Source organism: Bombina bombina, chromosome 12, assembly GCF_027579735.1.
Source record: "Bombina bombina isolate aBomBom1 chromosome 12, aBomBom1.pri, whole genome shotgun sequence".
Taxonomy (NCBI): domain Eukaryota; kingdom Metazoa; phylum Chordata; class Amphibia; order Anura; family Bombinatoridae; genus Bombina; species Bombina bombina.
This window is the reverse complement of record NC_069510.1, coordinates 2315785-2343748: the sequence shown is the minus strand read 5'-3', so window position 1 is coordinate 2343748 and position 27964 is coordinate 2315785. Positions and strand designations below refer to the sequence as shown.

Genomic DNA, 27964 nt, shown 5'->3' with positions numbered 1-27964 from the left:
TTGTCTTGTGTGTTGTACAGCTCATGTATACAGGTAAAACATATGGTTCCACTGATATTATTCTATAGGATTTGTCTTGTGTGCTGTACAGCTCATGTATACAGGTAAACATGGTGCCACAGATATTATTCTATAGGATTTGTCTTGTGTGCTGTACTGCTCATGTATACAGGTAACACATGGTGCCACAGATATTATTCTATAGGATTTGTCTTGTGTGTTGTACAGCTCTGTATACAGGTAACACATGGTGCCACTGAATTATTCTATAGGATTTGTCTTGTGTGTTGTACAGCTCATGTATACAGGTAACACATGGTGCCACTGATATTATTCTATAGGATTTGTCTTGTGTGTTGTACAGCTCATGTATACAGGTAACACATGGTGCCACTGATATTATTCTATAGGATTTGTCTTGTGTGTTGTACAGCTCATGTATACAGGTAACACATGGTGCCACTGATGATATTTTATTCTATAGGAGTTGTCTTGTGTGTTGTACATCTCATGTATACAGGAAAACACATGGTGCCACTGATATTATTCTATTAGATTTGTCTTGTGTGTTGTACAGCTCATGTATACAGGTAAAACATATGGTTCCACTGATATTATTCTATAGGAGTTGTCTTGTGTGTTGTACAGCTCATGTATACAGGTAACACATGGTGCCACTGATATTATTCTATAGGATTTGTCTTGTGTGCTGTACAGCTCATGTATACAGGTAACACATGGAGCCACAGATATTATTCTATAGGATTTGTATTGTCGTGCTGTACAGCTCATGTATACAGGTAACACATGGTGCCACTGATATTTCTCTATAGGATTTGTCTTGTGTGTTGTACAGCTCATGATACAGGTAACACATGGTGCCACTGATATTTTTTCTATAGGATTTGTCTTGTGTGCTGTACTGCTATGTATACAGGTAACACATGGTGCCACTGATATTATTCTATAGGATTTGTCTTGTGTGTTGTACAGCTCATGTATACAGGTAACACATGGTGCCACTGATATTATTCTATAGGATTTGTCTTGTGTGTTGTACAGCTCATGTATACAGGTAACACATGGTGCCACTGATATTATTCTATTAGATTTGTCTTGTGTGTTGTACAACTCATGTATACAGGTAACACATGGTGCCACTGGTATTATTCTATAGGATTTGTCTTGTGTGTTGTACAGCTCATGTATACAGGTAACACATGGTGCCACTGATATTATTCTATAGGATTTGTCTTGTGTGCTGTACAGCTCATATATACAGGTAACACATGGTGCCACAGATATTATTCTATATGATTTGTGTTGTGTGTTGTACAGCTCATGTATACAGGTAACACATGGTGCCACTGTTATTATTATATAGGATTTGTCTTGTGTGCTGTACAGCTCATGTATACAGGTAACACATGGTGCCACAGATATTATTCTATTAGATTTGTCTTGTGTGTTGTACAGCTCATGTATACAGGTAACACATGGTGCCACTGATATTATTCTATAAGATTTGTCTTGTGTGCTGTACAGCTCATATATACAGGTAACACATGGTGCCACTGATATTAATCTATTAGATTTTGTCTTGTGTGTTGTACAGCTCATGTATACAGGTAACACATGGTGCCACTGATATTATTCTATTAGATTTGTCTTGTGTGTTGTACAGCTCATGTATACAGGTAATACATGGTGCCACTGATATTATTCTATAGGATTTGCCTTGTGTGCTGTACAGCTCATGTATACAGGTAAACACATGGTGCCACTGATATTATTTTATAGGATTTGTCTTGTGTGCTGTACAGCTCATGTATACAGGTAATCACTTGATGCCACTGATATTATTCTATAGGATTTGTCTTGTGTGTTGTACAGCTCATGTATACAGGTAACACATGGTGCCACAGATATTATTCTATAGGATTTGTCTTGTGTGTTGTACAACTCATGTATACAGGTAACACATGGTGCCACAGATATTATTCTATAGGATTTGTCTTGTGTGCTGTACAGCTCATGTATACAGGTAACACATGGTGCCACTGATATTATTCTATAGGATTTGTCTTGTGTGCTGTACAGCTCATGTATACAGGTAACACATGGTGCCACTGATATTATTCTATAGGATTTGTCTTGTGTGCTGTACAGCTCATGTATACAGGTAACACATGGTGCCACTGATATTATTCTATAGGATTTGTCTTGTGTGCTGTACAGCTCATGTATACAGGTAACATATGGTGCCACTGATATTATTCTATAGGATTTGTCTTGTGTGTTGTACAGCTCATGTATACAGGTAACACATGGTGCCACTGATATTATTCTATAGGATTTGTCTTGTGTGCTGTACAGCTCATTTATACAGGTAACACATGGTGCCACAGATATTATTCTATTAGATTTGTCTTGTGTGTTGTACAGCTCATGTATACAGGTAACACATGGTGCCACTGATATTAGTCCTATAGGATTTGTCTTGTGTGTTGTACAGCTCATGTATACAGGTAACACATGGTGCCACTGATATTATTCTATAGGATTTGTCTTGTGTGTTGTACAGCTCATGTATACAGGTAACACATGGTGCCACTGATATTATTCTATAGGATTTGTCTTGTGTGCTGTACAGCTCATGTATACAGGTAACATATGGTGCCACTGATATTATTCTATAGGATTTGTCTTGTGTGTTGTACAGCTCATGTATACAGGTAACACATGGTGCCACTGATATTATTCTATAGGATTTGTCTTGTGTGCTGTACAGCTCATGTATACAGGTAACATATGGTGCCACTGATATTATTCTATAGGATTTGTCTTGTGTGTTGCACAGCTCATGTATACAGGTAACACATGGTGCCATTGATATTATTCTATAGGATTTGTCTTGTGTGCTGTACAGCTCATGTATACAGGTAACACATGGTGCCACTGATATTACTCTATAGGATTTGTCTTGTGTGTTGCACAGCTCATGTATACAGGTAACACATGGTGCCATTGATATTATTCTATAGGATTTGTCTTGTGTGCTGTACAGCTCATGTATACAGGTAACACATGGTGCCACTGATATTATTCTATTAGATTTGTCTTGTGTGCTGTACTGCTCATGTATACAGGTAACACATGGTGCCACTGATATTATTCTATAGGATTTGTCTTGTGTGTTGTACAGCTCATGTATACAGGTAACACATGGTGCCACTGATATTATTCTATAGGATTTGTCTTGTGTGCTGTACAGCTCATGTATACAGGTAACATATGGTGCCACTGATATTATTCTATAGGATTTGTCTTGTGTGTTGTACAGCTCATGTATACAGGTAACACATGGTGCCACAGATATTATTCTATAGGATTTGTCTTGTGTGCTGTACTGCTCATGTATACAGGTAACACATGGTGCCACAGATATTATTCTATAGGATTTGTCTTGTGTGTTGTACAGCTCATGTATACAGGTAACACATGGTGCCACTGATATTATTCTATAGGATTTGTCTTGTGTGTTGTACAGCTCATGTATACAGGTAACACATGGTGCCACTGATATTATTCTATAGGATTTGTCTTGTGTTGTACAGCTCATGTATACAGGTAACACATGGTGCCACTGATATTATTCTATAGGATTTGTCTTGTGTGTTGTACAGCTCATGTATACAGGTAACACATGGTGCCACTGATGATATTTTATTCTATAGGATTTGTCTTGTGTGTTGTACAGCTCATGTATACAGGTAACACATGGTGCCACTGATATTATTCTATTAGATTTGTCTTGTGTGTTGTACAGCTCATGTATACAGGTAAAACATATGGTTCCACTGATATTATTCTATAGGATTTGTCTTGTGTGCTGTACAGCTCATGTATACAGGTAACACATGGTGCCACAGATATTATTCTATAGGATTTGTCTTGTGTGCTGTACTGCTCATGTATACAGGTAACACATGGTGCCACAGATATTATTCTATAGGATTTGTCTTGTGTGTTGTACAGCTCATGTATACAGGTAACACATGGTGCCACAGATATTATTCTATAGGATTTGTCTTGTGTGTTGTACAGCTCATGTATACAGGTAACACATGGTGCCACTGATATTATTCTATAGGATTTGTCTTGTGTGTTGTACAGCTCATGTATACAGGTAACACATGGTGCCACTGATATTATTCTATAGGATTTGTCTTGTGTGTTGTACAGCTCATGTATACAGGTAACACATGGTGCCACTGATATTATTTTATTCTATAGGATTTGTCTTGTGTGCTGTACAGCTCATGTATACAGGTAACACATGGTGCCACTGATATTATTCTATAGGATTTGTCTTGTGTGTTGTAAGGCTCATGTATACAGGTAACACATGGTGCCACTGATATTATTCTATAGGATTTGTCTTGTGTGCTGTACAGCTCATGTATACAGGTAACACATGGTGCCACTGATATTATTCTATAGTATTTGTCTTGTGTGTTGTACAGCTCATGTATACAGGTAACACATAGTGCCACTGATATTATTCTATAGGATTTGTCTTGTGTGTTGTAAGGCTCATGTATACAGGTAACACATGGTGCCACTGATATTATTCTATAGGATTTGTCTTGTGTTGTACAGCTCATGTATACAGGTAACACATCGTACCACTGATATTATTCTATAGGATTTGTCTTGTGTGTTGTACAGCTCATGTATACAGGTAACACATGGTGCCACTGATATTATTCTTCTATAGGATGTGTTTGTTCCCCCTCTTCAGACCCCTATGTCTGTACATTGTAATTTATAAGCTCTCTGTATCTATATTATGGTCTTTCATATACTAAAAAAGAATTACACATTATGAAATACACTAAATCAGTTGCATTTATTATTTCAGTGCCTTTAGTACTGCTGATATTGCTTCCTTTCTACTAATCACCACACGGGATACCTTACAGAATACCATTTACTTTCTTCTCTTGTTTATTTGCTGGACAAACCCAGAAACACAAACTTAAGGCAGAAAGAAATGAGGTCAATTAGTATCACAAATAAATGTAAGTCTGACCTGACCAATCCGCACAAACTCAGCCTGCCGAGCCTCTTCTTTCTTCCGGGCAGATCTCGGGGATTCCGGTAACACATCACTGAGTGATCTTCTATTCAGCATGTTCTATATAATGACACAAAATAATCAGATAGCAGATGAACCACAGCAGCACGTGCCACAGTGTGCACAGATAAACAATAACACACAATCATCAGTTAGCAAATAAAGCACAGCAGCACGTGGCACATTGTGCACAGATAAACAATAACACACAATCATCAGTTAGCAAATAATGCACAGCAGCACGTGGCACAGTGTGCACAGATAAACAATAACACAATAATCAGTTAGCAGATAAAACACAGCAGCACGTGGCACAGTGTGCACAGATAAACAATAACACAATCATCAGTTAGCAAATAAAGCACAGCAGCACGTGGCACAGTGTGCACAGATAAACAATAACACAATAGTCAGTTAGCAGATAAAGCACAGCAGCAAGTGGCACAGTGTGCACAGATAAACAATAACACAATCATCAGTTAGCAGATAAAACACAGCAGCACGTGGCACAGTGTGCACAGATAAACAATAACACAATCATCAGTTAGCAGATAAAACACAGCAGCACGTGGCACAGTGTGCACAGATAAACAATAACACAATCATCAGTTAGCAGATAAAACACAGCAGCACGTGGCACAGTGTGCACAGATAAACAATAACAATCATCAGTTAGCAGATAAAACACAGCAGCACGTGGCACAGTGTGCACAGATAAATAATAACACAATCATCAGTTAGCAGATAAAACACAACAGCACGTGGCACAGTGTGCACAGATAAACAATAACACAATCATCAGCAGATAAAGCACAGCAGCACGTGGCACAGTGTGCACAGATAAACAATACCACAATCATCAGTTAGCAGATAAAGAACGGCTGCTCGTGTCAAAGTGTGCACATTTACTTATTGTACAGTAACACACATTAGGGAGTAACTAGCTGCCTTTAATGAGGATCAGGTACAGTTACTTATAGTACAGTAACACATTAGAGAGTAACCAGCTGTCTTTAATGAGGATTAGGTACAGTTACTTATTCTACAGTAACACACATTAGGGAGTAACCAGCTGCCTTTAATGAGGATTAGGTACAGTTACTTATTGTACAGTAACACACATTAGGGAGTAACCAGCTGCCTTTAATGATGATTAGGTACAGTTACTGAGTGTACAGTAACACACATTAGGGAGTAACCAGCTGCCTTTAATGAGGATTAGGTACAGCTACTTATTGTACAGTAACACACATTAGGGAGTAACCAGCTGTCTTTAATGAGGATTAGGTACAGTTACTTATTGTACAGTAACACACATTAGGGAGTAACCAGCTGCCTTTAATGAGGATTAGGTAGAGATACTTATTGTACAGTAACACACATTATGGAGTAACCAGCTGCCTTTAATGAGGGTCAGGTACAGTTACTTATTGTACAGTAACACACATTAGGGAGTAACTAGCTGCCTTTAATGAGGATTAGGTACAGTTACTTATTGTACAGTAACACACATTAGGGAATAACTAGCTGCCTTTAATGAGGATTAGGTACAGTTACTTATTGTACAGTAACAGACATTAGGGAGTAACCAGCTGCCTTTAATATGGATTAGGTACAGTTACTTATTGTACAGTAACACACATTAGGGAGTAACCAGCTGCCTTTAATGAGGATTAGGTACAGTTACTTATTGTACAGTAACACACATTAGGGAGTAACCAGCTGCCTTTAATGAGGATTAGGTACAGTTACTTATTGTACAGTAAAACACATTAGGGAGTAACTAGCTGCCTTTAATGAGGATTAGGTACAGTTACTTACTGTACAGTAACACATATTAGGGAGTAACCAGCTGCCTTTAATGAGGATTAGGTACAGTTACTTACTGTACAGTAACACATATTAGGGAGTAACCAGCTGCCTTTAATGAGGATTAGGTACAGTTACTTATTGTACAGTAACACACATTAGGGAGTAACCAGCTGCCTTTAATGAGGATTAGGTACAGTTACTTATTCTACAGTAACACACATTAGGGAGTAACCAGCTGCCTTTAATGAGGATTAGGTATAGTTACTTATTGTACAGTAACACACATTAGGGAGTAACCAGCTGTCTTTAATGAGGATTAGGTACAGTTATTTATTGTACAGTAACACACATTAGGGAGTAACCAGCTGCCTTTAATGAGGATTAGGTATAGATACTTATTGTACAGTAACACACATTATGGAGTAACCAGCTGCCTTTAATGAGGGTCAGGTACAGTTACTTATTGTACAGTAACACACATTAGGGAGTAACTAGCTGCCTTTAATGAGGATTAGGTACAGTTACTTATTGTACAGTAAAACACATTAGGGAGTAACTAGCTGCCTTTAATGAGGATTAGGTACAGTTACTTACTGTACAGTAACACACATTATGGAGTAACTAGCTGCCTTTAATGAGGATTAGGTACAGTTACTTACTGTACAGTAACACACATTAGGGAGTAACCAGCTGCCTTTAATGAGGATTAGGTACAGTTACTTATTGTACAGTAACACACATTAGGGAGTAACCAGCTGCCTTTAATGAGGATTAGGTACAGTTACTTATTCTACAGTAACACACATTAGGGAGTAACCAGCTGCCTTTAATGAGGATTAGGTATAGTTACTTATTGTACAGTAACACACATTAGGGAGTAACCAGCTGCCTTTAATGAGGATTAGGTACAGTTACTTATTCTACAGTAACACACATTAGGGAGTAACCTGCTGCCTTTAATGAGGACTAGGTATAGTTACTTATTGTACAGTAACACACATTAGGGAGTAACCAGCTGCCTTTAATGAGGATTAGGTATAGTTACTTATTGTACAGTAACACACATTAGGGAGTAACTAGCTGCCGACCGAAAGGCAAATCTTAGGAACTCCAGGTCTATGGTCATCATGAACTGACCCTCTTGGACCAAAGGAAGAATGGAACCAATGGTTTCCATTTTGAGATGGAACCCAGAGGAAACTTGTTGAGACACTTTAGAACTAGAATAGGACAACGAATTCGCTCTTTTCCGGGAACCACAAACAAAATTAATATAATCCTAGACCCTGATCCCTATCAGGAACTGGAACTATCACTCCCAGGGAAGAAGGGTCCCAATAGTAATTCAAAACTTCCTCTCAGTTATCTGGACCACAGATAAAATTGAGAGATGGAACCTACCTCTAGGAGAAAGGTCTGAATTCTATTTAGTAACCATGAGATACTATGTCCGCAGCCTAACTGGGGCATCTCGTATCCAAGATTGAAGAAGAAACAGAGACATCCAGCCCCCCACTTGGTCCGATCCCGGATTGGGGTAAACCTTTCGTGCTGATGTAAACTCAGCTGCAGTTCTCTACTCTGATGTCCTTTAGGTTTATTCTTCTTGTCTAGTGGTAGAAAAGACCCTTTTCCACCGGTAAGATCAGAAATATTCCTGTCAGATAAGGACCAAACAAGGTCTTAGCCTTGTAAGGAAGCGCCAGAAGCTTGGACTTAGAGGAAAAAAATGCTGACCAAGAATATAGCCACAATGCCTCGCAGGCTAGCCCAGCGAAGCCAGATATCTTGTCTCCCGGCTTAATGACTTGCATGGTAGCTTCAGAAATAAAAGAATTGGCTAGCTTAAGAGCCTTAATTCTGTTCTGGAATCAAACAAGGCGTTGCACCAATAAGATGCCGCACTTGACACAGTGGCAATACAAATTTCCATATAAGCCTTTAGCTTAGGCCATTGATCCTTTAAAAAGCAGCTATCCTCTATAGGGATCATAGTTATCTAGCCAGAGAAGAAATGGCCCCTTCTACATTAGGCACTGTGCACCATGATATTTAATTGAGACAGTGACAAGAAACATAATTTTTAAAGACAGGAGACGGGGACAAGGAAAACCCTGACTGCTCCCATTCCTGTGAAAAATCTCCTAGCACGGTCTGGAACAGGAAACACTTCCACAGAGGAAGGAACATCAAGCAACTATTAAGCTGACTAAACTTCCTAGGTTTGACAGCGACAGGCGTATCGGAGTCGCAGGGCTGCCACTAGAAATGTTGGGGCCCCTGACTCAGCCAGTTTTCATGGCCCTCCCCCGCCCCCCCCACCGCCACATATTTTGGCCAAAAAATATTAAGTCTTTCTAATTACTTCTGTTATCAAGTGTGCTTCATTCTCTTGGTATCCTTTGTTGAAGTAGCGGCAATGCACAACTGTGAGCTAGCTTAGCTGAACACATCAGGTGAGCGCTGTAACAAGAAACATAGCAGCCTCCAATTAGCAGCTCACTCCCAGTAGTGCATTACTGCTCCTGAGCCCACCTACATATTCTCTTTAACAAAGGATACCAATAGAACCAAGCAATTTAGAAAGTTGTTTGAATTCCATGCTCTAACTCACTGGTTTTCAAACTTGTCCTCAGACCTCCCTAACAGGCCACATGTTAAGGATATCAGAACTAGAGCACGGGTTAAGTAATCAGCTGATTAGTAATCATGGTTATTTTAGCTGCTCTCATCCAAGGTAATCCTTAAAACCTGGCCTGTTGGGGAGGTCGGAGGACAGGTTTAAAAATCAGTGCTCTATTTGAATCATTTGAATGTACAAAGCAAATATATAACAAGAAAAACACAATCCTATCGCCTAGATTACGAGTTTTTTCGGTAAAGACCTTTTTTTTCCAGTGCTCACTTAAGCCAACGCTGGTATTACAAGTTTTCTGAATGGCTGCGTTAGCCTCAGAAAAGTGAGCGTTGAGCAAATTTAGCTCCACTTCTCACTGTAATACCAGCGTTGCTTACGGTAGCGGTAAGCTTGAAAAACGTGCTTGTGCACAATTTCCCCATAGGAAGCAATGGGGCTGAGCTGGCTGGAAAAAAAACTAACACCTGCAAAAAAGCAGCGTTCAGCTTCTAACGCAGCCCCATTGTTTCCTACGGGGAAATAAAAGTTATGTCTGCACCTAACACCCTAACATGAACCCGAGTCTAAACACCCCTAATCTTACACTTATTAACCCCTAATCTGCCGCCCCCGTTATCGCTGACACCTACATTATAATTATTAACCCCTAATCTGCCACTCCGGATACCGCCGCCACCTACATTATCCCTATGAACCCCTAATCTACTGCCCCCAACATCGCCGAACCCTACATTATATTTATTAACCCCTATTCTGCTGCCCCCAATGTCGCCGCCACCTAACTACATGTATTAACCCCTAATCTGCCGACCGGACATCGCCGCCACTATAATAAATGTATTAACTCCTAAACCGCCGCACTCCCGCCTCGCAAACACTATAGTAAATTTTATTAACCACTAATCTGCCCCTCCAACGTCGCCACACCTACCTATATTTATTAACCCCTAATCTCCCGCACCCAACGTCGCCGCTACTATAATAAAGTTATTAACCCCTAAACCTAAGCCTAACCCTAACACCCCCCTAAGTTAAATATAATTTAAATAAAACGAACTAAAATTACTATCATTAAATAAATTAATCCTATTTAAAACTAAATACTTACCTGTAAAATAAACCCTAATATAGCTACAATATAACTAATAGTTACATTGTAGCTATTTTTGGATTAATATTTATTTTACAGGCAACTTTGTATTTATTTTAACTAGGTACAATAGCTATTAAATAGTTAATAACTATTTAATAGCTACCTAGTTAAAATAATTACAGAATTACCTGTAAAATAAATCCTAACCTAAGTTACAAATACACCTAACACTACACTATCAATAAATTAATTAAATAAATTAACTACAATGATCTAAACTAAAATACAAATAAATTAACTAAACTATATTACAAAAAAAAACAAACACTAAATTACAAAAAATAAAAAAATATTACAAGAATGTTAATCTAATTACACCTAATCTAAGCCCCCTAATAAAATAAAAAAGCCCCCCAAAATAATAAAATTCCCTACCCTATACTAAATTACAAAAGTATCTTTTACCAGCCCTTAAAAGGGCTTTTTGCGGGGCATTGCCCCAAAGTAATCAGCTCTTTTATCTGTTAAATAAAATACAAGACCCCCCCAACATTACAACCCACCACCCACACACCCCTACTCTAAAACCCACCCGATCCCCCCTTTTAAAAAAACTAACACTATCCCTCTGAAGATCACCCTACCTTGAGACATGTTCACCCAGCCGGGCACCGATGGGCCAGAAGAGGACAATTGGAGCGGCAGAAGTCTTCATCCGATCGGGGCAGAAGAGGTCCTCCATCCAGCAGAAGTCTTCATCCAAGCGGCATCTTCTATCTTCATCCATCCGGCGCGGAGCGGGTCCATCTTCAAGACATCCGACGCGGAGCATCCTCTTCTTCCCGACGACTAATGACGAATTAAAGTTCCTTTAAATGATGTCATCCAAGATGGCGTTCCTCGAATTCCGATTGGCTGATAGGATTCTATCAGCCAATCGGAATTAAGGTAGGAAAATTCCGATCAGCCAATCAGATTGAAGTTCAATCCGATTGGCTGATTGGATCAGCCAATAGAATGCGAGGTCAATTCTATTGGCTGATCCAATCAGCCAATCGGATTGAACTTCAATCTGATTGGCTGATTACATCAGCCAATCGGATTTTCCTACCTTAATTCCGATTGGCTGATAGAATCCTATCAGCCAATCGGAATTCGAGGGACGCCATCTTGGATGATGTCATTTAAAGGAACTTTCCTTCTGTGTTAGGACATCAGAAGAAGAGGATGGCTCCGCGTCGATTGGATTCAAGATGGCTCCGCTCCACTCCGGTTGATTGAAGATAGAAGATGCCGCTTGGATGAAGACATCTACCGCTTGGAGGACCTCTTCTGCCCCGATCGGATGAAGACTTCTGCCGGTCCGGATGTCCTCTTCTGCCGCATCGGATGACCAGTGGTGCCCGGCTGGGTGAACACGGCTCAAGATAGGGTGATCTTCAATGGGGTAGTGTTAGTTTTTTTTTTTTAAGGAGGATCGGGTGGGTTTTAGAGTAGGGATGTGTGGGTGGTGGGTTGTAATGTTGGGGGGGTATTGTATTTGTTTTTTTTACAGGTAAAAGAGCTGATTACTTTGGGGCAATGCCCCACAAAAAGCCCTTTTAAGGGCTGGTAAAAGAGCTAATTACTTTGTAATTTACTTTAGGATAGGGAATTTTATTAGTTTGGGGGGCTTTTTTATTTTATTAGGGGGCTTAGATTAGGTGTAATTAGATTAAAATTCTTGTAATATTTTTTTATTTTTTGTAATTTAGTGTTTGTTTTTTTTTGTAATATAGTTTAGTTTATTTAATTGTATTTTATTTTAGATAATTGTATTTAATTTATTTAATTAATTTATTCATAGTGTAGTGTTAGGTGTATTTGTAACTTAGGTTAGGATTTATTTTACAGATTTTTAACTAGGTAGCTATTAAATAGTTATTAACTATTTAATAGCTATTGTACCTAGTTAAAATAAATACAAAGTTGCCTGTAAAATGAATATAAATCCTAAAATAGCTACAATGTAATTATTAAATTATATTGTAGCTATCTTATGGTTTATTTTACAGGTAAATATTTAGTTTTAAATAGGATTAATTTATTTAATTATAGTTATTTTATTTAGATGTATTTAAATTATATTTAACTTAGGGGGGGTGTTAGGGTTAGACTTAGGTTTAGGGGTTAATAACTTTATTATAGTAGCGGTGATGTTGGGGGCAGGAGATGAGGGGTTAATAATTGTAGGTAGGTGGCGGCGATGTTCGGAACAGCAGATTAGGGGTTAATACAATTTATTATAGTGTTTGCGAGGCTGGAGTGCGGCGGTTTAGGGGTTAATACATTTATTATAGTGCCGGCGATGTCCGGTCGGCAGATTAGGGGTTAATAAGTGAAGGTAGGTGGGGCGACGTTGGGGGGGCAGATTAGGGGTTAATAACTATAATGTAGGTGTCAGCGATGTCAGGGGCAGCAGATTAGGGGTTCATAGGTATAATGTAGGTGGTGGCGGTGTCCGGTTGGCAGATTAGGGGTTAAATAATTTTATTATAGTGTTTGCGATGTGGGGGGGCCTCGGTTTAGGGGTTCATAGGTAGTTTATGGGTGTTAGTGTACTTTTAGCACTGTAGTTAAGAGCGTTATAAACCGGCGTTGGCCCATAAAACTCTTAACTACTGACTTTTAAATGCGGTAGCAGTCTTGGAGGTAGAGGCTCTACCGCTCACTTTCTCTAAGACTTGTAATACCAGCGTTAACCAAATCACATTAAAAAGATAGGATACGCAATTGATGTATGGGGATTTGCGGTATGGAAAAGTCGCAGAAGAAAAGTGAGCAATGAGCCTCTACCTGCCAAACTTGTAATACCAGCGTTAGATAAAAAGCAGCGTTGGCACCTATCAACGCTGCTTTCTAAGGCTAATGCAAAACTCGTAATCTCGCCGTTTTGCATTTGTCGGTATCATTAATTATGTGTTTACCCTGCTGATATCTTGCATTTATCTATGTGATGTTCAAACCTTGCAAATAGTATTAATTCCTAAATTTATAATTTCACTAATGTTTTAACCACAGCCTCCCCCAAATTCTAGTGTCTGTTATTTTTTTACTTATCTCACCCTGAATCAAATTTTCCCAATTGGCCTTTGACTGTCTTTAATCAGGTCATTACCTAATTTATTGCATTCAGCTGAATGCTCTGGCCTACAAATTTAACACTGCTAAATGGAAGCAATGCAGGGGTAGATAGCAATATTGTGAGATCATCTGTTCACATCTCTTATGTGAACATTTATAAGTAAGACACACAGAATTATACAAGGGTTCAACAAGGATTGGACAAGGCAAGTTCTGTTTTAATACTGAGTTTTATACATTGTCTGACTATTTTGTAAAAATGCTAAATATCTTCATATTCCTTTTTGCCCACTTTTGTCTGTTTAACAAACTACTTTACTCAATTACTCCTTACCCCTCACCACCTGCACTGCTCATTAGCCCATCTCTCTTAACCTCACCTTACTTTTGTATTCATGAACTTCACACATTCCTAAAGACTCTCTCTCCCCCTTGCAACTCATCACAAAAACAGTCTCACTACTGCAAATCCTCATCTCATGTCACTCTCCCTCTTGCTCATACTAGCTGCTGGTGACATCTCCCCTATTCCTGGTCCCCCACAACTTCCCTGCCCTGCACACCCACGTGTGCCCTTCAATAGACTTCAAAAACAAAGCTCTTGTAACCTTAATCTTATTCCTCTTGCATCTAAAACCACCACCCCCTTCACTTGTTTACTCTGGAACTCTTGCTCTGTTTGCAACAAACTCACTTCTATCCATGACCTCTTTATCTCCTCTCTCAATCTTCTGGCTCTCACAGAAAGCTGGCTCTCTCCTTCAGACACAGCTTCCTCTGCTGCACTGTCACATGGGGGTCTCTACTTCAGCCACACTCCTAGGTCTGACAATAGACAAGAAGGTGGTGTTGGTATTTTACTTTCCTCTAGTTGCACCTTTCAACAAATACAGCCCTTCTCTTCCCTCATATTTTCTTCATTCGAAACACACATGATTCGCTTGTTCTCTCCCCTCTCTATACGCTTTGCAGTCATATACCGCCCCCCTGGCTCCGCAACTCTTTTTCTAGATCACTTTGCCGCCTGGCTACCTTATTTCCTTTCCTCAGATACCCCTGCCCTCATTCTCGGTGACTTCAACCTCCCTGTTGATAATCCCACTGCCTCCTCCGCAAAACAACTTCTGCAACTCACTTCCTCTTTTGACCTGTCACAATGGACTGACTCTCCCACTCACAAAGATGGTCACTCCCTTGATCTGATTTTCAGTTATCGATGCACTATCTCAAACTTCACAAACTCACCTTTTCCTCTTTCTGACCACCACCTCCTCACTTGTACCATCACCTCCCTCCCTACAACTCTCCCTCCTTCTACCCCTCACACTAAACTTCACAGAAGAATCAAGTCATTAGATCAGCAACAGCTCGCTAGCTCTCTCGAACCTCTTCTCTCTTCCATCCCCTCCTTTTCCTGTCCTGATTAATCCATCTGCCACTATAACTCTACCCTTACATCGGTCCTTGATAACCTGGCCCCACCTACCATAACTCGGAAAACATACACTCATCCTCAGCCCTGGCATACTCCTCTGACACGGTACCTACGCAGATGTTCCCGTACTGCTGAGCGACACTGGAGAAAATGCTGACTTTCTTCACTATAAGTTCTTCTTGAACTCTTACTATTCTGCCCTTAATCTATATAAGCAACAATACTTCTCTAATCTCATCTCTACTCTTTCCTCAAACCCAAAATGTCTGTTCTCCACATTCAATATTCTTCTCCGCCCACCCCCACCTCAACTTTTCTGTCAACCCATGATTTTGCCAGCTACTTCAACAACAAAATCGACTCAATCAGAAATGAAATCATCTCTCAACATGCTACAGGTCTCCCACCCCTTAAAAAGCTCACAATCATCCAAAACCCACATAGCCATAAATTTAGCTCTTTTGCCCCTGTTACAGAGGATGAAGTTTCTGCCCTTATATTATCCTCTCACCTCACTACCTGTCCCCTCTACCCCATCCCCTCACAACTACTCCCCTCCCTCTCTTCTACCCTTACCCCTATACTCACAACCATCTTCAACCTCTCCCTCAGCACTGGTATAGTTCCCACATCTCTTAAGCATGCATTAGTCACACCTATCCTCAAAAAACCTTCTCTCGATCCAACCTCCCCATCCAACTACCGCTCTATTTCCCTACTACCTCTTGCCTCAAAGCTTCTTGAAAAGCTAGTGTATGCACATCTATCCCATTTCCTTACACTAAACTCCCTCCTTGACCCACTGCAATCTGGATTTTGCCCCCGTCACTCAACAGAGACAGCAATTGTTAAGGTTACCAACGACCTACTTACAGCAAAATCAAAAGGCTACTTCTCTCTACTTATCCTCCTTGATCTGTCTGCAGCCTTTGATACTGTCAACCACCCTCTTTTGCTCCACACCCTCCAATCCTTCGGCATCTGTGACACAGCTCTCACTTGGTTCTCTTCCTATCTCTCGTACCTTTAGTGTAGTCTTCTCTGGGGCATCCTCTGCCTCACTACCTCTTTCTGTTGGGGTACCGCAACCCGTGTCACTAACTGTCTCTCTCATATCTCATCTTGGATGTCCTCCCTCTACCTCAAGCTAAATGTCAGGATTATGGTAACATCTGTACTGTCTCTTTAAGCTTCAGGCACTAAGCTTACCCCGCCTACTTTTTTCATAAATGTCTCACACACCTTTACACAGGTGCTTAGTAATAGTTAAACGAGTGTAGTGAACAGACCTACAACTGATCTACTTCTGAGCCCCAGGAAATTCCTGTTGAAAACAACGGTACTAAAGATTCCTTTTGGATTACAAGGAGTTCTCTCTGTTTCCCTTCAAATACGGAATTCAATTTCCCTGAACAAAGGAAGTGCTGATATTTTACCTAAATCGGCATCCAAACCGCAACGCAACATTTCCCTCTGAGAGTATCGCAACCATCTAGCAAGTAAAGTTTGATTACCATTGTCTCGCGATATTCTTTCTGCCTTGCTCACTCTCTTACAATTACTGGACACAATCGTTATTTGGAGGACATATACCGGACAAACAAACCGGAATCAATCTCCTCCCACTCGCTTAGTGAGCTCTGACGTCACGGAGAATACGGACTGGTAACAGAGTAGCGAGGTTAGTCTCCCTGCACGCTGAACCAACACACAGCAGCTGCAGCTTCCCTTCTAACAAGAGATTGTTACATAGTAAGTTACAGTACCATAGCTCTTTCCCACCAAGTAACGAAGCAGAAACCTCTCATATTATTTCTGCCAGTTATGTCAAAAGTTTACATATATCAATTATACTCACTTCTTAAAGAGATATTTCACCTCTATGTTTAATATCTAATCTGAAGTGATACAAATCCTCATATTCAAATAAGCTCAAATACTGCAGACCTCCGCAGTTGTGTTCCATACATTTTGACTCTTAACATTTAAAGTGATAGCGTGACACTAAATCTCTCCAAAACTGTGCTCCTTATTTTCCCCCCTTCTTCCAAAATCTCAACCCCCCATGTCTCTATACATGTTGATAACTCCATCATTACCCCAACCTCACATGTCCGATGTCTTGGGGTCACACTTGACTCAGATCTTTCTTTCACTCCTCAGATTCAGTCCTTGGCTAAAGCCTGCCACTTCCATCTAAAAAACATTGCTAAAATTAGGCATTTCCTTACACAAGACTCAACAAAGATTTTTACCCACTGTCTCATCCTTTCCCGCCTTGACTACTGCAACTCTATCCTCTCTGGTCTCCCTAGCTGCCACCTAGCTCCTTTACAATACATAATGAATGCCTCTGCCAGGCTCATCTTCCTTACACGTCGCTCTTCATCTGCCGCACATCTCTGCCAATCCCTTCACTGACTTCCTCTTGCCTCCAGGATTAAAAACAAAATTCTCACTCTGACACACAAAGCCCTCAATTGCACTGCTCCCCCTACATCTCAGACCTTGTCTCCAAATACTCTCCCTCCCGTCCCCTTCGCTCCACTCATGATCTCCTACTCTCCTCCTCTCTTGTTACCTCCTCACATTCCCATCTTCAAGATTTCTCCAGACTTGCTCCCATCTTATGGAACTCTCTGCCTCGCTCCACAAGAATCTCCCCTAGTTTTAAAAGCTTCAAGTGCTCCCTGAAGACTCTACTGTCAGGGACGCTTACAATCTACACTAACCTTCCTTTCTCCACTGCTATCCCCTAAAACCCCATAGCATGTAAGCCTATGAGCCCAGCTATTTGTAGTTAACCTTCATAAGAGCCGACTACAACAGTGCAACTCTCGGCAGGACCCTCTCTCCCCATTTGATACCTGTAATCGTTTTTATATACCACCTTTGTTCATAGCGCTGCGGAACCTGTTAGCGCTCTACAAATACCTGATAATAATAAATAATAATTGAAGTTTAATTTTGACTTTACTGTCCCTTTAAAATATAAAAAAAATGCAGGCTATCCAGACCTGGAAATTAATATCTACTGGTTTAGTGTAGTAATTGATCTGGGTTAAACAAATATAGCCCAGCTGCTTACATTAGTTACTTGCATTGCACATAGGATTGTGTTTTCCTATTATATATTTCTTCTCTGCTTTTGAGGCAGGACTGCAACAGATAAAGATTTAACACAGTGCCCCTTGGATTTTAAGAGGATAAAAAATGTACAAAGCAAATATATAACAAGAAAAACACAATCCTATGTAATTAAGCAGCAACATGTACAGTGATAGTTGTTTCACATCAAATATTCCTATTCATACAGATTTGCACCACATAGGTTATTGGTAAATTAAAAATATATCCTAAAAAATATAATACAGTGCACAACTGATTTGTAAATCTCATCTATATATTTATAACATTTTAAATAGCTAGGTTTGTTAAAGATTCCTAGGGATTTCCAGTGAAATAAATCTCCCCAACTGATCTGTTATGCAACATTTGGAGAGTTTATTCACACTTAAGTAAATGAGCTCCATAGCATAATAGAGAAATTGTGACCTATATAAGTTTGTCTCATTATCACATAAACTTCTCAGCATGTCACACTGTAAACTAAATGCTCACTGCATGATGATGAGAATGTTATTTTTCTGGTGTCATTAACACTGGGATGCCAGCATTGTTAGATAATTTAATATATTATATATTTAGAAGAAGTACCCATGAATGAAACTGCCTGCTTTTTAATGCTTTGCCTAAGGAATAGCTATTTAGCATATTAATAATTGGGAATTCATTATAATAAAACACACCACATGTTTGTCTTGCCTGACTCATAGGCTATTTATTTCATATCAGGGACGTACATCCTCCTCAATGAAAGGTCTCATTACTATCTCACAATTTTTTAAATGTTGTTAAAAGGAAAATATATTTGTCTCTAACGTAAAATAGAACGCTAGAAATTGAAAACATATAAGTAAAGACTTAAGTTCGGAACGTATAAAAAGAAATGAGCTCTCAGCTAGGTGAGCTAGCATTGCTGCAAATGGGGAGATATACTGCAGTATTAGTAGTATACTGTAGTAATAAAACCTGAGGCTCTGACTGCAAACCATGCTGCCAATGCCTGCCCTTCAGATGCAGCAGCATGTGTCTGTGTGCCACAGTGCCTATGGGCCAGTGAGTAAAGTCCCAAGCACGCTATTGTCCTGCCCCTTCTCCCCACCCCCTAACCAATCAAACATACATCCTGCCTCCTGTCATGGTCCTGGGCTCTTCCACAAACTTCGCCAGAAAAATTCAAAATTAGAATGACATACAGTACTGTCAGTGAGAGTCTCGGGACGCGGACGCGGGTGGGCGGGGCTTGTGCAATTGACATCATCAGATTCGGAACTACGGGGCCCGGGTCAAAAAAAAAAATTTGTACATTACACTTGCTATGTCAGTGGACCCGTTCGGTCCCCTCATCCCCGTCACCCCCTGATGGCGGCCCTGCGGAGTTGTCCAAGGTAGCCAAAACCTCCCTCAACAATACACGGAGGTGTTCAAGCTAAAATCTGAAGGATACTACTTCAGCATCAGATGAAGGACTTATACTGTCTGAATCTGAGAATTCACCCTCAGAGGCCACCGAGTATCCTCCTCATCAGACCTATGAAGTAAAGCAACCTGTGTAGCCACAAGTGGAACAGAAACCTTACTATCTGAATCTCTAATATTCCTCATGCCTCTTCCCTTTAGCATAGGAAAAGCAGATAATGCCACAGATACCACCGAAGATACCCGAGAAGCAAGTTCTGCAGGCAAAAACCTCCTCCAGGAAGCCAAGAGGAACTGCAGTGCACTGTATGTGACGCCATAGAGGCTTGGGACGTTTAAGGAGAAAACTGTGGCATAGCCTGAACAGCATCATCCTAAGAGACTTTGGGCTCAGAGGCAACATCAATCTGCATTCAAAAATCACAGTTAAACATGCAGCACAGAATTGCATTGTAAAACCATTTGTGCTTCAAGGCATATAAAACAAATATGACAAGACACTGATTATTGTCCAAATACCCATTGGACTACCAGGCAGGGATTGGACTTCTGACCTTAAAGGTCAGATATACAAGGCAATAGGTGTACTTCCCAAGCCATGTGATGCAAGCAAATTACATTTTTATTAAAATCCGCTACTGTCCCTTTAAGAAAAAAAAATTCATAGCGAAAATACATTTACATTTTGCAATTTAATTTCATATGCAAATTTTCATCTTTGTTTCCACAGCTCCGTTAACACAGCGAGCGTCTTCAAGAAAGAACCAATTCAGTGAACTCTGCACCTTAGAACGAGATAGAACTCTCCTGTATCCCAGGAGAAAACAGCAATAACAAGACGCTGCTCCGCTTTAGACACAGCAAGCGGAGGAACGGGTCACATGACCTTCCACAGAAATGGTGCAGAGCAAACAAAAAGCACGCCCAAACTCTCCTGCTGACAAAAAAATAATAATAAGCTTACGGATCGAATAACCGATCTTGTCTATGAGCGATTGGAGAAAACTATGGTACTTGAATAAAAAAGTTCTTGCAAATACAGTCGCAAGCACTACATGATAAAATGCTTGAAGCATGGGTCGTTTAATAATTATGCCCAAAGCGGAAAATAAAGGTTAAATAGCGACAGAGACGTTTAGAGCCAAAATTACATGTCTAATGATATAGCAAATGTTTGACCCAACTCGCTTAACAGTGCTTAAAACACCTAGATTTAGTATCTCTTCACAGAACCGTCTCATCCTCAGAGAACTTGACTAAAATCATGAGCCCAAAAATAGAGTTAACTCCTCCATAAAGAAGATTAACCCCAGTCTCTTGTCTCACATACAAAATGTGCCTGCTTCAATGCCTGCAATTAACCCTGTACCCAAGATTCTAGTCCCATTTTTTAATATAAATGCAGAGAGAGTTTCTATTAACCCCTTCAGTGCTAGTCTCCCACCCTGTAGTCTGGCCGTCCGGCAGAAGGACAGCTTACAAGACATGAGAGGACACATGCTCCTCACAGAGACCGGTAGAAGAGAAAGAACAGAGTAAACTTACTCTGGCTTTCTATACCATGGGTAGCAACATGTTAGAAAAACACAGCGAGGCCCACCTCACAAGTTCTTAACTGCTTTAAAGCAACCACTACCCTACTGAAGAGATTAATGTGGAGTACGGCTAGACCCAAAAATCTTGCTTGAAGCGAAAAAAATTCCGTTTTTTTCAGACACCAAAACTTCACCTCCTTCATGCACCAAGGCAAAGAGAATGACTGGGGTTTGTGGGAAGGGGAGTGATACTTAGCAGCTTGGCTGTGGTTCTCTTTGCCTCCTCCTGCTGGCCAGGAGTGTTATTCCCAACAGTAAATGAGGACGTTGTGGACTCACCATATCTTAGGAAAGAAATCAAGTTAGTTGAACTTGACGGACTTTAGCATGTCTTCCTATAGAGGGGTAAACCTGGATGTTTCTGTTAGCAGTGGGGCGTGTGTGAGAAGGGTGGTAAGAGGGTCCCAGCTTATATCAGGAGCTGCACCACTCACTCTCTGTATGCTCGTACCACAGCTCCATGCTTTAACCTGCACGCACATTATTTACTAAGCTGTCAAGAAAACAATTGTGAAGCCCAGAGAGGGGTTTAGCATTTGCCCTGATTTCCTGTTAATGTACATATTTCATGATCATGCTAATTGCATAATAACCCTGTGTATGACAAGCAAATAAAGCCAGTCCTGTACGCAGACAGCATATGGATATATTTGTATGAAGTCTGGAACGCTGGCAGGCTGACAAGTCATGAGCAGATGTTCTATATATAAAAAGCTTCTACCGTTGGCTACACCGAGACACAATGTTTTACAACAGCTAAAGAAAACACAATAAATCAGGATTACCTTATGTAAATCAGGCATCAGATCCTGGTACAGGGAACGAATGAGCATATCCAAAGTCCGCTGTCTTTTCTGAGCAAATGTTGGAGTTTCCAGTGTGGCTTTCTCCCCATTTATTACTACAACACAAAACAAAAAAAACATAATTTAATGTCAAAGGCCTGTACCCAGTATATGCATATATACCAGCAGAGTTTAGTTTAGTAATAAGTATATATTTAGTGTGTGTTGTACGTAGTACAGAGGTCAGTACTAACAGTTGTGTTTAGTAATAAGTATATCTTGTATGTGTGTTGTACGTAGTACAGAGGTCAGAACTAGCGGTTGTGTTTAGTAATAAGTATATAATGTGTGCGTGTTGTACGTAGTACAGAGGTCAGTACTAGCAGTTGTGTTTAGTAATAAGTATATAATGTGTGCGTGTTGTACGTAGTACAGAGGTCAGTGCTAACAGTTGTGTTTAGTAATAAGTATATCTTGTATGCGTGTTGTACGTATGTTAGTACAGAGGTCAGAATTAGCAGTTGTGTTTAGTAATAAGTATATATCGTGTGCGTGTTGTACGTAGTACAGCGGTCAGTACTAGCGGTTGTGTTTAGTAATAAGTATATAATGTGTGTGTGTTGTACGTAGTACAGAGGTCAGTACTAGCAGTTGTGTTTAGTAATAAGTATATCTTGTATGCGTGTTGTACGTAGTACAGAGGTTAGTACTAACAGTTGTGTTTAGTAATAAGTATATCTTGTGTGCGTGTTGTACGTATGTTATCACAAAGGTCAGAACTAGCGGTTGTGTTTAGTAATAAGTATATATCGTGTGCGTGTTGTTCGTAGTACAGAGGTCAGTACTAGCAGTTGTGTTTAGTAATAAGTATATAATGTGTGCGTGTTGTACGTAGTACAGAGGTCAGTACTAGCGGTTGTGTTTAGTAATAAGTATATAATGTGTGCGTGTTGTATGTAGTACAGAGGTCAGTACTAGCAGTTGTGTTTAGTAATAAGTATATAATGTGTGCGTGTTGTACGTAGTATAGAGGTCAGTACTAGCAGTTGTGTTTAGTAATAACAGAATTTATGTTTACCTGATAAATTACTTTCTCCAACGGTGTGTCCGGTCCACGGCGTCATCCTTACTTGTGGGATATTCTCTTCCCCAACAGGAAATGGCAAAGAGCCCAGCAAAGCTGGTCACATGATCCCTCCTAGGCTCCGCCTTCCCCAGTCATTCGACCGACGTAAAGGAGGAATATTTGCATAGGAGAAACCATATGATACCGTGGTGACTGTAGTTAAAGAAAATAAATTATCAGACCTGATTAAAAAACCAGGGCGGGCCGTGGACCGGACACACCGTTGGAGAAAGTAATTTATCAGGTAAACATAAATTCTGTTTTCTCCAACATAGGTGTGTCCGGTCCACGGCGTCATCCTTACTTGTGGGAACCAATACCAAAGCTTTAGGACACGGATGAAGGGAGGGAGCAAATCAGGTCACCTAGATGGAAGGCACCACGGCTTGCAAAACCTTTCTCCCAAAAATAGCCTCAGAAGAAGCAAAAGTATCAAACTTGTAAAATTTAGTAAAAGTGTGCAGTGAAGACCAAGTCGCTGCCTTACATATCTGATCAACAGAAGCCTCGTTTTTGAAGGCCCATGTGGAAGCCACAGCCCTAGTGGAATGAGCTGTGATTCTTTCAGGAGGCTGCCGTCCGGCAGTCTCGTAAGCCAATCTGATGATGCTTTTAATCCAAAAAGAGAGAGAGGTAGAAGTTGCTTTTTGACCTCTCCTTTTACCAGAATAAACAACAAACAAGGAAGATGTTTGTCTAAAATCCTTTGTAGCATCTAAATAGAATTTTAGAGCACGAACAACATCCAAATTGTGCAACAAACGTTCCTTCTTTGAAACTGGATTCGGACACAAAGAAGGCACGACTATCTCCTGGTTAATGTTTTTGTTAGAAACAACTTTCGGAAGAAAACCAGGTTTAGTACGTAAAACCACCTTATCTGCATGGAACACCAGATAAGGAGGAGAACACTGCAGAGCAGATAATTCTGAAACTCTTCTAGCAGAAGAAATTGCAACCAAAAACAAAACTTTCCAAGATAATAACTTAATATCAACGGAATGTAAGGGTTCAAACGGAACCCCCTGAAGAACTGAAAGAACTAAATTGAGACTCCAAGGAGGAGTCAAAGGTTTGTAAACAGGCTTGATTCTAACCAGAGCCTGAACAAAGGCTTGAACATCTGGCACAGCTGCCAGTTTTTTGTGAAGTAACACAGACAAGGCAGAAATCTGTCCCTTCAAGGAACTAGCAGATAATCCTTTCTCCAAACCTTCTTGAAGGAAGGATAGAATCTTAGGAATTTTTACCTTGTCCCAAGGGAATCCTTTAGATTCACACCAACAGATATATTTTTTCCATATTTTGTGGTAAATTTTTCTAGTTACAGGCTTTCTGGCCTGAACAAGAGTATCAATGACAGAATCTGAGAACCCTCGCTTTGATAAGATCAAGCGTTCAATCTCCAAGCAGTCAGTTGGAGTGAGACCAGATTCGGATGTTCGAACGGACCTTGAACAAGAAGGTCTCGTCTCAAAGGTAGCTTCCATGGTGGAGCCGATGACATATTCACCAGGTCTGCATACCAAGTCCTGCGTGGCCACGCAGGAGCTATCAAGATCACCGATGCCCTCTCCTGATTGATCCTGGCTACCAGCCTGGGGATGAGAGGAAACGGCGGGAATACATAAGCTAGTTTGAAGGTCCAAGGTGCTACTAGTGCATCTACTAGAGTCGCCTTGGGATCCCTGGATCTGGACCCGTAGCAAGGAACCTTGAAGTTCTGACGAGAGGCCATCAGATCCATGTCTGGAATGCCCCACAATTGAGTGATTTGGGCAAAGATTTCCGGATGGAGTTCCCACTCCCCCGGATGAAATGTCTGACGACTCAGAAAATCCGCTTCCCAATTTTCCACTCCTGGGATGTGGATTGCAGACAAGTGGCAGGAGTGAGTCTCCGCCCATTGAATGATTTTGGTCACTTCTTCCATCGCCAGGGAACTCCTTGTTCCCCCCTGATGGTTGATGTACGCAACAGTCGTCATGTTGTCTGATTGAAACCGTATGAACTTGGCCTTTGCTAGCTGAGGCCAAGCCTTGAGAGCATTGAGTATCGCTCTCAGTTCCAGAATATTTATCGGTAGAAGAGATTCTTCCCGAGACCAAAGACCCTGAGCTTTCAGGGGTCCCCAGACCGCGCCCCAGCCCACCAGACTGGCGTCGGTCGTGACAATGACCCACTCTGGTCTGCGGAAGCTCATCCCCTGTGACAGGTTGTCCAGGGACAGCCACCAACGGAGTGAATCTCTGGTCCTCTGATTTACTTGTATCGTCGGAGACAAGTCTGTATAGTCCCCATTCCACTGACTGAGCATGCACAGTTGTAATGGTCTTAGATGAATGCGCGCAAAAGGAACTATGTCCATTGCCGCTACCATCAAACCTATTACTTCCATGCACTGCGCTATGGAAGGAAGAGGAACAGAATGAAGTATTTGACAAGAGTTCAGAAGTTTTGATTTTCTGGCCTCTGTCAGAAAAATCCTCATTTCTAAGGAGTCTATTATTGTTCCCAAGAAGGGAACCCTTGTTGACGGAGACAGAGAACTTTTTTCTACGTTCACTTTCCACCCGTGAGATCTGAGAAAGGCCAGGACAATGTCCGTGTGAGCCTTTGCTTGAGGAAGGGACGACGCTTGAATCAGAATGTCGTCCAAGTAAGGTACTACTGCAATGCCCCTTGGTCTTAGCACCGCTAGAAGGGACCCTAGTACCTTTGTGAAAATCCTTGGAGCAGTGGCTAATCCGAACGGAAGTGCCACGAACTGGTAATGCTTGTCCAGGAATGCGAACCTTAGGAACCGATGATGTTCCTTGTGGATAGGAATATGTAGATACGCATCCTTTAAATCCACCGTGGTCATGAATTGACCTTCCTGGATGGAAGGAAGAATAGTTCGAATGGTTTCCATTTTGAACGATGGAACCTTGAGAAACTTGTTTAGGATCTTGAGATCTAAGATTGGTCTGAATGTTCCCTCTTTTTTGGGAACTACGAACAGATTGGAGTAGAACCCCATCCCTTGTTCTCCTAATGGAACAGGATGAATCACTCCCATTTTTAACAGGTCTTCTACACAATGTAAGAATGCCTGTTTTTTTATGTGGTCTGAAGACAATTGAGACCTGTGGAACCTCCCCCTTGGGGGAAGCCCCTTGAATTCCAGAAGATAACCTTGGGAGACTATTTCTAGCGCCCAAGGATCCAGAACATCTCTTGCCCAAGCCTGAGCGAAGAGAGCGAGTCTGCCCCCCACCAGATCCGGTCCCGGATCGGGGGCCAACATCTCATGCTGTCTTGGTAGCAGTGGCAGGTTTCTTGGCCTGCTTTCCTTTGTTCCAGCCTTGCATTGGTCTCCAGGCTGGCTTGGCTTGAGAAGTATTACCCTCTTGCTTAGAGGACGTAGCACTTGGGGCTGGTCCGTTTCTGCGAAAGGGACGAAAATTAGGTTTATTTTTGGCCTTGAAAGACCTATCCTGAGGAAGGGCGTGGCCCTTGCCCCCAGTGATATCAGAGATAATCTCTTTCAAGTCAGGGCCAAACAGCGTTTTCCCCTTGAAAGGAATGTTAAGCAATTTGTTCTTGGAAGACGCATCCGCTGACCAAGATTTTAACCAAAGCGCTCTGCGCGCCACAATAGCAAAACCAGAATTTTTCGCCGCTAACCTAGCCAATTGCAAAGTGGCGTCTAGGGTGAAAGAATTAGCCAATTTGAGAGCACGAATTCTGTCCATAATCTCCTCATAAGAAGAAGAATTATTATTGATCGCCTTTTCTAGCTCATCGAGCCAGAAACACGCGGCTGTAGTGACAGGAACAATGCATGAAATTGGTTGTAGAAGGTAACCTTGCTGAACAAACATCTTTTTAAGCAAACCTTCTAATTTTTTATCCATAGGATCTTTGAAAGCACAACTATCTTCTATGGGTATAGTGGTGCGTTTGTTTAGAGTAGAAACCGCCCCCTCGACCTTGGGGACTGTCTGCCATAAGTCCTTTCTGGGGTCGACCATAGGAAACATTTTTTTAAATATGGGGGGAGGGACGAAAGGTATACCGGGCCTTTCCCATTCTTTATTTACAATGTCCGCCACCCGCTTGGGTATAGGAAAAGCTTCGGGGGGCCCCGGGACCTCTAGGAACTTGTCCATTTTACATAGTTTCTCTGGAATGACCAAATTCTCACAATCATCCAGAGTGGATAACACCTCCTTAAGCAGAGCGCGGAGATGTTCCAATTTAAATTTAAATGTAATCACATCAGGTTCAGCTTGTTGAGAAATTTTCCCTGAATCTGAAATTTCTCCCTCAGACAAAACCTCCCTGGCCCCCTCAGATTGGTGTAGGGGCCCTTCAGAACCAATATCATCAGCGTCCTCATGCTCTTCAGTATTTTCTAAAACAGAGCAGTCGCGCTTTCGCTGATAAGTGGGCATTTTGGCTAAAATGTTTTTGATAGAATTATCCATTACAGCCGTTAATTGTTGCATAGTAAGGAGTATTGGCGCGCTAGATGTACTAGGGGCCTCCTGTGTGGGCAAGACTGGTGTAGACGAAGGAGGGGATGATGCAGTACCATGCTTACTCCCCTCACTTGAGGAATCATCTTGGGCATCATTTTCTCTAAATTTTGTGTCACATAAATCACATCTATTTAAATGAGAAGGAACCT

At 41.0% G+C, this 27964-nt stretch overlaps 1 protein-coding gene across 1 annotated transcript in view; it reads right to left on the bottom strand.

Annotated features, from left to right (window-relative positions):
• The window catches only part of GARNL3 (GTPase activating Rap/RanGAP domain like 3), a gene marked incomplete at its 5' end in the record, with an annotated part of 730206 nt that overhangs the window by 276886 nt on the left and 425356 nt on the right, over positions 1 to 27964 (bottom strand). The window contains 2 exons of the mRNA XM_053695928.1: positions 5096 to 5200; positions 22164 to 22279. Of these exons, the coding sequence (XP_053551903.1) occupies positions 5096 to 5200; positions 22164 to 22279 (221 nt within the window). The remainder of the gene's footprint in view (positions 1 to 5095; positions 5201 to 22163; positions 22280 to 27964) is intronic.